This window comes from Salarias fasciatus, chromosome 23, assembly GCF_902148845.1.
Source record: "Salarias fasciatus chromosome 23, fSalaFa1.1, whole genome shotgun sequence".
Lineage (NCBI taxonomy): Eukaryota > Metazoa > Chordata > Actinopteri > Blenniiformes > Blenniidae > Salarias > Salarias fasciatus.
Window position 1 is genome coordinate 17,223,726 of NC_043766.1, and position 16,012 is coordinate 17,239,737.

General features: G+C 40.1%; 1 protein-coding gene across 5 annotated transcripts in view; it reads right to left on the reverse strand.

Annotated features, from left to right (window-relative positions):
• Nucleotides 1-16,012, reverse strand: part of myo9b (myosin IXB) — a 56,900-nt gene that overhangs the window by 22,384 nt on the left and 18,504 nt on the right. For all 5 annotated transcript variants that reach the window (XM_030082793.1, XM_030082792.1, XM_030082791.1 and 2 more), the window contains exons 2-4: nucleotides 11,772-11,998; nucleotides 11,376-11,595; nucleotides 10,567-11,076 (exon numbers count right to left, since the gene is read on the reverse strand). In XM_030082793.1, coding sequence (XP_029938653.1) covers nucleotides 10,567-11,076; nucleotides 11,376-11,595; nucleotides 11,772-11,935 — 894 coding nt within the window. In that variant the 5' untranslated portion in view covers nucleotides 11,936-11,998. The remainder of the gene's footprint in view (nucleotides 1-10,566; nucleotides 11,077-11,375; nucleotides 11,596-11,771; nucleotides 11,999-16,012) is intronic.

The window sequence follows — 16,012 nt, forward strand, 5'->3', positions numbered from 1 at the left end:
TGAGTGGTGTCAACTTTCAAACCATATAAGGTGTTGCTTTTGAGAACCACGACAGCATCTGTAGTGGAGTGCACTTTCAAATAAGCACCTCTCACAGAAGTCAACAGCTCTTCATGACAACAAAGCCGCTGAATAGGCCAGGGGTTAAATCTTGTTTTTACAAAGCCGCTAAAACTGCAGAAGGGGTGGGCCTGAGTGTGAGGTGGGGTATCCGAGAAGGGGGAAAGCATCTGCAACTCGTTGTCTGCTTCTACCCTCCTGTCACTCTCTCCTCATCCATCCATCTCTTTTCTTGCCTCTTTCACCCTCTACCTTCGCCCCCCCCTTCATTTTTTCATTCAATCTGTTTGTTTCCACATGCGCAAAAGGGTTGGAGAGCGCAAGAGAGGGTGCATAGGTCAGTGATGATGAACGAGGTAGGGAAAGCCCTTCTGTACTGCAGAGACAGACCAGAAAAAGCAGCAGAGAGGACCACCGTCTCTCTCCCTCTCCAGGCCTGAGGCTCATTCTAAGCCAGTGAACAGTCAAAGAGCCTCACGAGGGGCCTGGTTTATTGCATTAGTATGGTAAAGAACAGCATCCTCTTTTTTCAGCATGATATTGCACGTTCACATCCAACACAGACAAGCGCAGACACAGACATGCACACGCGCACACACACACAACAAAAGGGCACCGCAGTTGACTCAGTGCATGTTAAATATGATCCACATTGTATTTTCCGTTGCAGAATGGATTTCATAGAGTGGTGTTGGGATTGATTCGACACACAAACAGACGTCGAATTGAGATTTTTGAGGATGCACCACTGCCCTATTTTCTTTCTGCTGCATTGTTACACCGATTTTATTTTAAATATATGCTTTTTTCCCTGTGATGTACAGAACTTTCAAAGCCATATTTTTGAAAACAGTTTTGAGACTTGGGGAAGGTATGAGGCAAGAGTTGTTCCTGGATCATAGAGAATGAAAGAGCCCAACTGCCTGTGACCAAAGTTATCTTAAGCCAAACCTGGACTTGCTCAGACAAAACTCCAACCCACCCACCTATCTAGGGTTCACTGGTTTTTTCATGGTTTTCACATGTGTGTGCATACAAGACAAAAATAACAGCACCTGTATTACGCCGGTGTCAAACCTGATTATGTATGTTTTGCAAAGAGAAAAAATGAATTTTCTTTTTATTTACTCATTTAAGTTTTCTCGGCATCTGCAAAGGCCAATTCAATTGATTTCGTTTTTGGTTTCAGGGTCAGTGGAAAGTCTATTGTACAAAACTCTTTGAAATTGTTACAAAGCTGAGGCCACAGCGCCATGGAGGGAATCTTAAACAAGTCACACCATCATTCGTATTCAAACATGCCCATCGGCACGTGATCTGATTGGCTGGATGGCTCATCAGGTATGAGGAAGAAGACCAACGGCTTTCCCAACTGTGTCCAAGAAACGTCATGGTCTAATCTGCATTCTCACAAAACAAGGCTTGCACTCAAATAGGTTTCAAAAGAAAGGAAGAGAGAAGAGGGAGAGAAATAAACAAAGAAAAGCTGAGAGAACCCGACACTTGGGGAGGGTTTTGCCGTTTGTTTTGTGTACGTATGTTCATGTTTCATATCAGTGAAAACAAAATTATACAAGGCTTTCTTAAGCGATTTGCTTCTGTGAAATGGTAGCTGCTCAAGTAGCACACTCAGTAGTTTTTCACTTTAACTTCAAATATTCAGTCTCATATCCTCATTTTGTCCCTCACATAAACACACACACTCTTGTTCATACAAACAAAACCAGGGGCGTTTCCCAAGACTAGTTTTAGTTGTTTGTCTCAACAAGCATACAACGATAAATAGTCTAATGTATTGATTACAAATTACTGAAACACAATTGTTAATTTTTTTTTTTGCCTCAAAGTTGCCATGTTTCCTGAATTTTCAACATTACACTTGTACAAAAAACCCCAACAGGATTTTGGTCTAATTAGTAAACTTGTAATGAGATCCTAATACTCACAAAAGCTGCTCAAAAGAACTTCACTGAAATGTTTCCGCAGGCCGTGCCAAGGCTGTGACACTGACACTTCACTGCAGCTTGGATACACCCACAAAGGACTGAATAGTCCAACTGCCACAAAGACAGTTCCCACAACAGCAGCAGACAACAACAACAATCACTCATAAAAAAATGAATGTAAGCTTCAGGAGAATAAGTTTAACCTCTCCGGAGCAGGACTTCAGATACATAACATGTGTCTTTAAGCCTCAAGTTTATATACTTTTCAGTTATAATCACACCAGAAGGAGTATAAGAACTATGTAGGCAAGAATACCTGCAACGTGGAAGCAAAATATGGATAGCACTTAATGACAAAGTAATCACTGTTTATTGTTCTGAATGTGAAAAACACTTTGGTCGAATCACATGTCGTTGGCACTAACAGAACACAAAGTTCCCTCTATGCTTGGCTTTGCTTCAAGCGGTCTGTATGTTTCTCCAACTACACTTGAGCTCCTGCAGCTTAACTCATCTAAATTGATAACAAAGAACTAATTCTCTAAAGTGCAAAAAAAAAAAAAAAAAAAAAAGTCAATTTCACTCAGGGGGATAACAGAAGTAAATATCCTTGAGTGTGGTTTTGCTAATTCATTAAATGACTTTTTCCAGGAAAAAAATATCTGAAAAACTTTCTGTGTCTTTACTTAGACATTAACCGATATTTCATTACTGCATTTCCCAGCGAAGTTGTGTAGGACAAAAGAAAATTGGGGAAAAAGAATGCGGTACTTTTTTGCATAATTGCAGGAAAAAAAAACTGTTTTAGTATGCAGTAGTTTGGCGTTACATATTTTATGTGTTTCAGTGTTTCAAGGTTTTTTAAGAAGATCATATCATTAAAATGCTATCACCTCACACCTTTTTCTATTCTGTAAAATGAGACACTGTGATTTGGCAAACTGACATTATGAACAAATATGTAAATTGTCCTTAGAATTCACATATTCATTTGGGTTTGTCGAAAAAAAAAATCAGAACATCAGCAGAGAGGATGAAGCTATTCAAAAATAAAAATATAAACTCTGAAGGACAAGAGACACCAGAGGTAAAGGGTTTCAATGATTAGGGTAAAGTTTTCAAGTGCTGGCTTGGCTGTTCTTGTGGTTTGGTATTGTAGCAGATTGGAGACATTTCAGGCTGCTCCACCCATGTCTAGATGGGTACCACATCAAAACCCAGCTTGTGGTGTGGTACCACAAATAGACCCTGAAGTGGCCTGCAGCCGGCTGTTACATGTAAGTCGTGTAGGGTCTGCAAGATTTTAAGTGGTACGATTACAGGGGGAAAAAGGATAAAAATGTACTGTACAAGTGTGTTTGTACATTTATGAGATGACTGACTCATGGGCATGAGGGCATGACACAGTGACTTAAACACAGTAATGCCAGCTTTTCCCAGACTCATAGACAATGCCACCCATCCAGAATAACTACCCATAAGCAAGAGATAAACAATGGATTAGCAGGCAGAATGACCAGCTTCTCCACTGTGCTTCCTGAACTACAATACAATACTCTGGTGTATCCACACCCCAATGAGGCTTTGAGCTAACAGTACAGAGAACTACTGCCATTACTTCCCGTGTCGTAGCTGCTTCCTGTTAAAAGGGTTCCGGATGATAGAAGCTTCCTGTTTGAAGCTGTGAGATCAAGTGGCACAAAGGAGGCCAGGGACCATGACCAGACATGTACGCAAGGAGGACCTTAAGCCTTAATTACAGAATCACCAAATGATCTTCTGAAATATATAAATACTGAAATCCCCAGCCTTATTTTAGTTTAAGATGTCCTAAAACCGTTGGCTTCTTCAGTATGAACCACATCAGTTCTTTTAATAGTAAGGATAAAGTAACTAAGAAACAAGCAAGCTACCGTACTTAAGTGGTTTCGCTATTTTTTGATGATGAAATGTAAGCAATTGAAAATACAGCGACAATGGACTTGAACCACTCAACGTATTCACCATTTTCAACAGTGAAAAGACTGCCGAGTTTTAATGACTTTCAAAAGGTATTCACAGATTTGCACCTGGATTCTACTGAAACAGTCTTTCACACATGATTTACAGCTACAGAGGGGATTTACGGCGATTTTGATTCATGGTGTATTGTCCATCCCACTGCTGTTAAAGCATGTGGATTTTTGTTCATGGCGTTAAACTCTGGAACAGTCTTGGTGATACTTTGAAAGTGTAATGGTGTAAATTCGTTAGAAGCACAACATAAGTATTTTTTAACACAGGTAGCAAGATATGAAAAACGCATTCATTCTTTTGACAACCTTCATCGTATTATTTCTTCTTGTATAAACTGTAAGAAATTTAATTTTAGGTATATACAATTACACATTATATAAATATTGATATAACTTTTTTCAGCATCAATCTTACTTTTTTGTTCTTTTCCAAACAAATAAGTGGGTATTGAAAAGGAGTTACTGTCATTCACTTGATTGATCTCTTTGCCAGACAGGTGTGAATTATGGAATCACATTTGAGACAAATGTAATTCAAAACAAACACAATAAATCTGACACACTTTAATCCAATGAGATAACTAAAGTATCTAAAGAAATGTTCCACATGCAATTCAAGGGTCGCATTTTTCAAACTTTTAAGTTCTGCAACCTTATAATAATGTCATAAAACATGTTTTCCAAAGGTTTCAGACAAGTTAAACAAAAGCATATAAAAGAATATAGATCACTCTGACAGTTATAGTGAGGTAAGAAATATGGCCCATAATTTAGACCTACAGACATATTCAGTAAATCCAACCCACAGATATACTCAGTAAATCAAGCATGTAGTCGTGTGTGTGTGTAAGGCAACTTGCTGTAACAGAGGTGGGCCCTGCTGACTGTAGGAGGAAAAAAATGCTTCAAAGTCTTGTAATAGAAAACAGACAGCAAAAGAACCACGTAACAGAAGATCAACCAGTTCAACCAGTTTCTGACAGTTAGTGAGCTGTTGTACATGAAAATGCCTTATTTGTTTAAAGTACTGATGGTATTAATGGCTGTCTATCTTTTACCTACATCATTTCTCAAACAAAAGAAAAAAAAATAAAATGGAATAAATTGAAAAAAAACATGTACAATTAAGTAAAGTAGGACAGCAGCTTTCCCACAAGGTTTCAGGTTGGGACCATTCAATCTGCCAGAAACAGAGAACACACAGCCAGAATCCAGCACCGCAAATGATGATCTCATCTCCTCACAATGTGACCCAGGCCTGGAGATCTCCCCTATAGCTTGAGGACACACACATGCACTCACACAGATTTTCCACCGCTGTAAAGAGATTAGGTTTAGGCAGACAAGTTCTGAATTTAATATTTGCATTAGATTAAAACAATCTTATGTAGGGTAAATGTTTAGAAAAATGGTGTTGAATATATCAAACAAAAGTCCAGACAAGAGTGTGGACGGAAGCCACGGGGAACATTATTTAATCGGATTTTGTCCATAAAGCAGCATTTGTTTCATATCATCCGTCTCATGATTAAGTCCCTTAAGTTGATGACTCTCCTCAACACACAATGGTTTCATGTAAATTAACTGCATGTATATGCAGATATAATCTTCTGGAAAAAAAATTAAAAGCAACTGTCTCAACAAGTGGTTCACATTTTTTAGAGTAAAATGCATGTTTACATGCAATAATGATGCCATGAGGAAATGTGCAGCTGTTCAATAGTCAGGATGATTACAAGACTGTTCCCAGATGCAGTTCACTTCCACCACTGACCAGGCCAAAAAGCTAAACCCGTCTCTTTGACGAGACCTGCAACCACAGCTCTGGACCGAACAGGAGCACACATATATATATACAGCACTTTGGGAGTCATGTCAGAGTGTCAGCGTGTCTGCCAAAGGGACCAGAACTTTGCTGATGAAGGAGGAAAAAAGCCTCAATATATCCCTTCCCCCTTCTTTCCTCAATCTGCCAACCAGAACCAAAGACACTGACAGACTGACACATATCAGGGGACCAACGTGGCACTTATTCGCATCTGAGAGCAACAACAGCAGATCTGTGAGTAAAATCTTGGATACTGAGACAGATGGTCTGGTAAATGCATACGCAATGCCTTCAAGTTACTGCCCACCTAGTATCCCTGCCATTATTTTTCAAGCCTGACAGCTTAGGCCAATTTCTTTTTTTGTTCTGCAGCTTATGATCCAGTGAACCTACTTTCAGAGTTCACAGGTTTTCACTTTTCACGACCATTTTAGACTTTCAATAAACTACATTCCACATGCAGCTTTTCTGTGTAAGAGGCTATTTTTAGCCAGACTGCTAAGAAATGAGACTGAAAAATAAGCAGATTTGCTTCCACATCAGAACTGACTCATGAACAAAGCGGGCTTTTTGTGTTAAAACAGAATTTAACTTATTGTATACAGACTGACAGCTTCCAAGTGCAATGTTGCTTGTGTCTCTTCACATTAATGTTTATATTTTTCTTTGGTATATAAAGTGAAACATATGTTCAGATTACTTTAGTGACTAAAAGCACTCTAAAGTGTGACATAACTGACAGAGGCATACTTTCATAAAACCCAGTAAGTTGAAAACATACATCCAAGCATCCAAAATTATCATTCATTTTACACTGTCACAACTAAAGAGACCAAGCAGCTTCACATGTTGAAGAACTGCAGTGAATAAATGATCTGCAATTTGCAACACTGAAAAAAGACAAACGTGCAGACATGAATGAATTTTGAAAAAATGATTTCAGAATAATAATGCTGCTTGAGGTCTGACCAGAGGTAAATTCTTCCACATGGGAAAGTGGAGGAGATCCCGTTTCTCATTACAAAGATGAAATGTAAACAAAGAGAAGTTGACTCTGTTCTTTGCCACGTAGCTTAGGAATTAAACCCAACCAAAGGCAGAGGAAAGCAGTAACCCCTCATGATGCAGTGATTATACTAAGAACAATGTAAAAACTAACAGATGTCTACACTTCTGCACATCTTTGTGTGGGACCATTTTGTCACCAAACATTGAGAGTTGTAACTGCAATGTAGCCTATTTCCAATCTTCATTCAAAAAATTGCCATCAATGGCCTTAGAAAGCTGTCAACAATGAGAATTACATGCAGACATTAAAAATAATGAACAGCCTTCTTGCACTTAAAAAACACTGCCCGACTCCGACCATCTCCTTTCCTGCCGCTGAAACTCTCATTCATGCTTTCATCACTTCCAGACTGGACTCCAGCCTCCTCCACGCTCTGCCCTGTGAACTTTTTCAACAAACTTAAGATCATCCAAAACTCTGCAGCCTGTCTTTTCTCCCTTATCCGCTCACGTGATCACACCACCCCTATCCTTCAACATCTCCACTGGCTTCCCGTCAAACAACGCATAACATTCAAACTCGTCCTTCGAACCCATGAAGGCCTCCATCACCAGGCCCCATCCTACCTCAGACCTGCTCCAGGCCCACACCCCTTCCCACAGCCTTCGATCTTCCTCTGCTCACCTCCTCGGCACAGCACCAAGAACCAGACACCGAACCTGGGGGTCAGAGCTTTTCCTGCTACTGTTCGTAGCCTCTGGAACTCTCTCCCACTGCCTTTCTGACTCTGCCCTAACCTTTGCACATTCAAATCCCTTTTGAAAACACATCTGTTCAAGATAGCTTTTAATGCTTAACTACTCTGTACTTATTTTTTTACCTCTATATTTCTGTCTGTTTAGCTTATCTGTAAAGCAACTCTGAGTATCTTGTAAAGGCGTTATAAAAAATAAATGTATTATTATTGTAACATTTGTAGAATTTACATGCATGAGCAGTGTATTATAAAAACAGCAACCACTAGTGGTGGGACATGAACAGTGTAGTGCTTTCAGTACTTCAGACATTCCATCTGAATGCAAAACTAAATCAAAATCTAAACGTATAATTGAAAGTTTATCATCATAATGTATGAGATTGGATTGGTACTTTATGTGAGTACATTCTGATTGTACTGCCTCTGCCTGTATTTCATAAAGATGCCATCCTGGTCAATCAGCTAAGCAAAGAAGCCACATTTGTCTCAGATCATGCCTGTGCAGCGTAATTAAAGTAGAGGAAATTTATTTATTGCTTTATCATAAATAGGTGTTATATACATCATTAATTTACTATTTGTTAGACTCAACAGCTTCATTAGAACTGGATGGCCTGAGATTGTAGCTATTCTTATTTTGGTTCTACCAGTGGTTATAGCAAACAAGTCAGCACAAGTGTCGAGTTTCTCAGAAAGCAGAAGGCAGGAAAAGCGGTCACGACTGAAATAACCACAAATAAGACTCAGCATTTAGTCAACAAAAGCTCTGAACAAAGAGCTCTTATTTCTGTACATGTACATGTTGTAAATATATGTTTTTTATATATTTTGAATAATAATTGTTTAATAGTTTTTGGGGTGTTTTACCAGTCTGAAATTTCATTCAAATGTGCACCAGCTAGTGTATGCTCTGTTTGACAAGAGTGTGGCTATTCTATTCCCTCAATATTTCTTTGAGTCTGATGAGTGTGGCCCACAATCTTCTGCACCACCTGATCGAACTCACCCCCAGATGGTGATCAGTTGACAGCTCTGTACCTTTTTTCACCCAAGTGTCCAAAGCATATGGACACTTAGGTGACAGGTGAAGACAGGTGAAATGACAACAAAGTCATTTCATTCAGTCAGTTCTTGTGAGACCAAAAGAGCTCTGGTATCAAGTACACATATGAGCATGTTTGTGTTTGACCATGATATTTGTCATGGACAATCCATGATGAGCACATACAAATCCTACAATTCAACACTCAGATTCAGATTAGATAGGCCGTTCCTTCCAGTCACCCCTGCCATGTTAGTCATTGCCACTGTGAGCCATTAAATCACCCAGTAAGACTATGAAGTCCGTTGGCAAAGCTCTACCCAAAACCCAACTCGCTCCAATTGTGTTGAATACTCTGAGTTGTTGTTTGTTACATGAGCGTAAACAACAGTCAAGAGTTTTCATTCCCGCCACCTTAAAGGGGCTGTATCATGCTTTTTTAGCTAGTCCAAACCCTAGAAATGGCATTAACATGGTAATAGTTTATTTTTGGCGCTAAGGAAAAGTAATTTTGTGTGAAATAAAAGATTTTCTGGGGCTAATTCTGAAACCCGGAAGAGAAAACGCTCTGTTTCACTGAAATCCCGCCTCTCCCCACTGTGGACTTTGACTGACAGCGTACTTCAACCAATCAGCGCTTCAAAACAAATACGCTGGCTAGCTTTAGCTCTTTAGCTCTAGCTTCTCTACAGACACGCGGAAACGTCTCTTCCTGTTAGAAACTCACCAAGCACAGACCCTTCAGACTCTTGCTCTTGCTTGAGTGTTGCTTTCAGATGATGGTTAAAGTTTATCTCCTTAATCGGAGTTAGAAAAAAGCAGCAACACTGATTGCCGAGGGCCTGCGGGAGGGGGGCTCAGGGGAGCCATCTTCGCAGTGTGACGTGAACGTGGGAAACGGAGCGTTTTCACGGGTGCAGGAGGGGCTGCCTCTCTGAGCAGTTGAAACATGAGGAAAGCTCAAACACGCAGGCATGAAGGAAAAAAACGCTTTGGGGGTGTTTTTGGTGAGTACATAACTGTATAACAAGGTTAAAACATACAAAAAGTGAATTTTGCATGATACAGCCCCTTTAAGCCGCAGGGCGGTGACCTTCACATACAGTGGGACAAAATTCAACGGTGTTCCCATGAGCAGGGGATTTGTGAGCATCCCTACAGCTGCCCAGTGCCTCTCACCCATAACAACACCTGAGTAGGAAAGAGGCCATCTCATCTCAAGGAGTATGCTTTCAGAGTCCAAGCTGGGCGTGGAGGTGAGTCGAAGTATATCCAGTCGGCACTTCTCAACCTCCCGCACCCGCTCTGACTCCATCAGCCTCAGTGAGGTGACATTCCACATTCCAGAAGCCAGTTTCTCTAGCAGGGCAGGGACCCGTGATGCCATGAGCCTCCTTGCTCTCTCATATTTCATGAGCAATGCACTGCTCTATCCACTTTGTGGGTAGTGGGCCCATGTAGCCTCCCAAACATTGCTTGTTTGGACTATGCCCGACCAGGACATGCGGGCTACCCAGCCACTAGATACTTGCAGGCAAACACCACCAAACGGACCCGCTCCAGGGGTGTGTCCTGCTGACCCTTGTCCAAGCAGAGTGCATGATCTTCTGTGTCTCCTTGGCTTCATGTTTGGGTGCGCCTGTCTGGGCCTTCACTCTACACCTGTTCACCTTGGGTTGCCGTACCAGGAGCGTGTGCTCAAGACTGCATAGGTGCAAAGATTGCTAGACTATGCAATCCTTTCTGCCATGACAAGGCCACTGTTCAAGAAGGCCAATGACTTATCACTCCTTTTCAAATCAACACTGGCCTGGACCTCTAGTGAGAAGAAGTAACTCTGCCATGGCAAGCTGGTGGTTAGGAAGAACTGAAGCTGAAACAGAAAGTGCCTAAAATGTTAGCATCTTACCTCGAGGACGGGTCCAGCCCCCAGAATGGTTCTCTCAACTCCACTGGCATAGCCCTTCTGGCTAAGAGCAGTCAGACAATGGATCAGGAAGTTGGTACTCTGGGTTTTGCCTGAACCACTTTCCCCAGAGATGACTATGCACTGATTGACCCTCTTCCTGAGCATAGCATAGTAGGCTACATCCGCAATAGCAAAAATATGAGGCTCCAGTTTGCCCAGCTGGTGGTTCTCATACATCTTGACGTACTTCGGGTTGTAGATGGGCAGGAACTTAAAGGGGTTGACAGCAATGAGAATGCTGCCTGCATAGGTGTAGATCTTTTTCTTGTAAAAACGTGAGCGCAGGTTGCTCAATATGCTGTCCTCTTTAAGAACAGGGAGGTTGCAGAGGTCCGCAAAGTCATCCTGGGGAGGAGGAAGGAAGCCCCTGGCAGCTAATCGTTGTGCCTCTTGGTCCTTGGACAAGGGAGGAAGGTGAACGTAGTGGATGGAACCATCATGATTCCTCTCCTGAATCAAGTAAAGAAAAACATAATGCATATGCGTTAGTTTAGTGCGGCCTAATGAGATTGTAAAAATTACACATTGTGTGTTATATACAGTACATGCTTCATTGGTTAATTCCTCTTTTTATTATTGGTTTGCAACTTTTTCTGCAGTTGGTTGCTTTGTTCATTTTATTGTTAAAATGTCAAAAACAGGAAGAGAGAAATGAGGGAACCAAAAAGTAATGCTTCAGAGGAAGGACTCTCAGTGGGTTATATTTACTGAATCTGAAAATAAAGATAACAGTATGCCATCAATCCTACCTGAAGTATGAAGTAAAAGCCAAGGCTCTGAGGATGTTCCTCCTGGGCTTTCCGAGGCCAAAGTAAAAACCTCTGCACGGGCAAGTCGCCGGCCTCCAGTACCCATTCTTCCCCACCACTTTCTTTCACCTCTGCCAGCACGTACATGCGACTGGGGTCCAGCCCCAGGGCTGTAGCGGCATCTGAGATCACTGAGGCTGCAGTTGCATCCTTCTGCACTCTAAAGAACACAATCAACACATATTAACAGAACATTTCATTAGTTTCTTTAAAAAAATATGCGATTTAAATTACTCAAAATTATACTTAGTGAGTTATCTCAAGTACTTTTGTACAATATTAGGTAAACTCTAGCTAAACTGACATATTTCAGCTGTCGTGCTGCTGAAAACTCACCTCAAGCTGCAGCAGGTGGAGATTGAGGGGCACTGCACAGCTAACCGGGGATAGATCTGGAGCATGTATGAGCGCCCATCGTGATCATTAGGAGTAGCGAGTCCACCTCCCCCTCCTCCACCTGCACTTGTTGCCATTGTGGCAGCGCCATCTCTGACACTCATCCTGAGCCAGGGGGTGTGACTTCAGCATGCCGCTCCCACTGCTTCACTCTCACCAAACTGCACCTGGGAACAACAAAGTAAATGATAGTTCAAAATCCCTTTTAGGTTTTTGGAACCAGGCTAGCAAAAACATGTAACTGACAATAAATTCAATTTGGAATATTTACTCAACACAGCACTGACCCAATACCTGAGGAGAGCTACAAAATATAAAGCACTTCTGCTTTATATTGTTCAGCATTTTTACAAACTGTTGAAAGGTCTACTTCATTCAGCCTCTTTCATGGTAAAATCTTTTAAACCAATGTAATCAGTGATTTATGATATTTTACATAGCAGTATCTGCACAATGACACTGCAAGACACAAGAGACAAGTACTAAATCATCAGGCTACAGTCAGTCAACATAGCAGCGGGTGATTGTTGATATATTGTAAATTATTTTCGGCTGTTACACAACTTTCAGATTTTTCAACAAAATTCAGCTTTTTCCTTTTTGCAATAAATGCATTGCATTTTGCGTCACAGATTAATAATATTACAATTTCAATCAGGGTGCCAAAAAGCATTGGAAAAGGGGAAGGATTCTAGGGCCCCATCATTAATAGGGGCCCCGACAGGCCCCTGATAAAATTATAATACTGACAAAATGAATATGGCACTATCTTTTCTTGGGGCCAAAACTACCTGGTGGCTCCCCTGATTTCAATGTTTGCTGGGATGAAATATTAGTTTAACTTAATAGCCAAGAACTGACAATGTACTCAGCCAATGGCACAATAGTTGCATCATGAATAAGAAAGTATAAGGAGAGTAATGGTATGTAGTCATGATTTTTTTTCTATTGCAACTAATTTCAGAATTTCCATAATTAATCACATTTTGAATTGCATGTTTAAAATTCTGTTATTTGGCATTTCAAGGCAGTAGCAAGTCCATAATTTGAAGCATTTCTTACTGGAGTGTCTTAACTGAGCAACAAATTAACACAAAGAATTTCCTTCTTGACCTTTGCTAAGGGAAACAGAAATCTGATTTTTTAACATGTCTTCATTTTGAAAAAGTTGGGAAATAAAATTCGACCATAATTCATTATCTCAAGCTTACTTTGCCGGAAACCCGGAAGACGTTCGTGTTCATTTGAAATGTCAGAGTTGACAGCAGCACATTGCCATTGCAGTCTACTATTAAAGTAATTGAAGACATAAAAATGGTCAAACGATGTATGCATGTGCTCATTCAACAGTGATACGAGTTATCCCAAAAGCACCATATAACTCACTATAGCCTCTTTTTCACTGTTTGCTGGCTTAGCATTAGCAATGGTGATGACTTCTGTGTTCTCTCTTCCTCATCCTGCCTTTACCAATTGCTCAAGTATGCTCAATGTTCTGGTTCTCCTTGGCTGATGGGATCTGCTTGTAACACCACTAAAGTGAATTCAATGTTTTTTCAAGACTGGATGATGTTCTGTAGTTTCCTAACCACGGGCTACCTGAATGCACATTGAGAGTGAGTTAGCAGGTGATTTGTTGAGAGGGAGCAGGGGGTGGGACAATGATGTGAGGAATCAGCTTTTCTCTTTTTTAAATTAAGGCACATTCGCAGAATAAATGAAGGACAGTCCTGTTGACTTGTACCTGTTACATCATCTCACACACATACACGCAAGCACACACGCTTACATGTATTCTGCTACTGAAACTTCACCATAAGCTGCAGCTGCTGCACAGAAATTTAACCCTTCCGCTTAGTGATTGCACCCTAGACACACAAACAGACTTAGGGGTAAACCACAAATTATGTAATGACTGCACATTATTCACTTGCAAAGACAAGACACCTATAGTGTTGTTCAATGTAGAATGTTGTCACAGAGCTCAGTAACTTCAACATTCTCAGTGCTTAAAACAAAAATACTGACAAATTTGACGAGTGCGAAACCTTAACTGTGTTGGCAGTATGATAACTTCACAATCCACATTGTATTTCCCAGAGTTGTTTCCATTTAAGTTCAGTATCAGTCTTTGTTTTTACAGTGCCATATGTTTAATTTGTGTACATATAGCTGGGACATTCAGCAAGTGGATATGTTCACCTCTTGATCCTTTTGCATCAACTGATCACACTATACATAGTTAACTATTATTTCTCCATCTGGCAGGACATCAACATTTTTTTTAACCCTGAAAAAAACCAAGAGTAAACAATGAATCAGTAAGAGGCTCTATATTAAATTACCAACATAAAAGGGCCTTGATGAAATGTTACCATTAAAGTAATCACTTTAACAGTGACACTTTCAGAATAATTTACTATAGAGACTAAATCCCTGCTTTTTGTAGTATTCAGAGTTTCCCTCAAGGAAAATGTGACTGTTCCTCATTTTGAAGAAAACTGACAGACATCCAAACAGACAGTTTCAATAGTAGTTCACAGAGTATGTCATGTTATATGAGGATTGTCTTTCTTGGTCTGATGCTCTCTGCTGTAAACAAAACCAAACAATAAATGCAGATTCATGAATGTCTCATTAACTTCTCCAACTGGTGCTTAACAGCTGAGATCATCAATGAATCAGGTAGAATTTTTCCACACCACAGTAGTGTCAGTACAAAATCTTTTAGAACTCACACTCCTCTATAATTAGCATTCAAAGTATTGTACCATGATACTTTTTTTGAACAAGCTCACTTAAACCAACACCCAAATTACTGATAAGTGTGTTTTACTGTGGTTATTTCACCAGAATAGTATGATGACAAATGTACATCAAGACGAGTGAGCATAAATCTCAGCCATCATTACATAGTCATTTAAAGTCTACTGAAACAGCACCGCGATAATCCAGGACTGATTCAGAGAAACATCCAACTGGATCTGAGCCAAAGAACCATATTACAAGTCAATGCTGTGAGTCATACAGATTGCGATGGGGTAAAACTTAGTCTAATAATGACAGATCGAGTAACATTGCTTCGCATTAGTAATACATGCTGTTCAAACTGTGATTTCCCCCTGGGGGAAGTGGGAAGCAGGAAGCTGAATTAAAACACTGCCGAGCAGACAAAATAAAATGCTTTAGGCCCATGTACACAACGTTTAAGACTCTTTTTTTTACACTGCAATGACTTTCAGAGTCAAAGAAAAGTTAACTTTTTAAAAACAGCTCCGAGAATGCAATGTTTTAAATTATCCACTCTTTATATTAACAGAGAAAATGCTTTTTTTTTTCTTAAGTGCTTGGTACTGCAAATGCGCAGAGCATTCAAATTGTTCTACAATAGCACTGCCAACAATGAAGGGATCTAAAGTGTTTCTGTTGGTCACTTTTTGGATTTAACAGTGTTTCTCCAATAAATTGTACATTTACATACAGTGAATTCTTAGTGGGTCTTTGTAACAAAGGCAGTTTAAGGAAGCCTGAAGATTTCCATTATTCTGTTCTTTGTGTGCATGCATGGGTGGTTCTGTTACAAAAACAGAGCGCCCACTGGATGTCTGACAAGCAAACTAAAGTGTCCTCAGCATTTCTGTGTTAGGCACTCATTTATAAAATGTTGTCACCTGAACTCTTGTGTGAAAACATTGTGACTTTTTCTGTCAATCAGTGTCATGTAAAATGGGGATGGGTAAAATAATCAAGGTAAAAATCCTGTAAGCAATAAGGCCTACAGGTTATCACTGTTTTGATCATAGAAATGCTAAATAAATGTTATAATTTAACAGAGACGATGACAGTATGACAGTAAAATAAATGTTATAATTTAACAGACACGATGACAGTATAATGACATATTATACAGGCTTTGAAATATTTTCTGTTTTTTAATTCTAAACTTAGCTTGGTCGATAATGTTAGAAAAGGAGATCCATAATTTCATGCATCATTTCAGTCGTGCAAAAGATTTTCTAGCTGTGCAACACTGGGATAATCATGTGTCTTCCTCCACTCAAATGAATGGCGCCTTGATTAAAGCATAATCAAAGAAGCTCTCTCTGGAAAAACAGTTTCATAACAGATCATTCATAACAGATACCAAATAAAACCACATCGTGCTTGTGCTTCTAGTAATG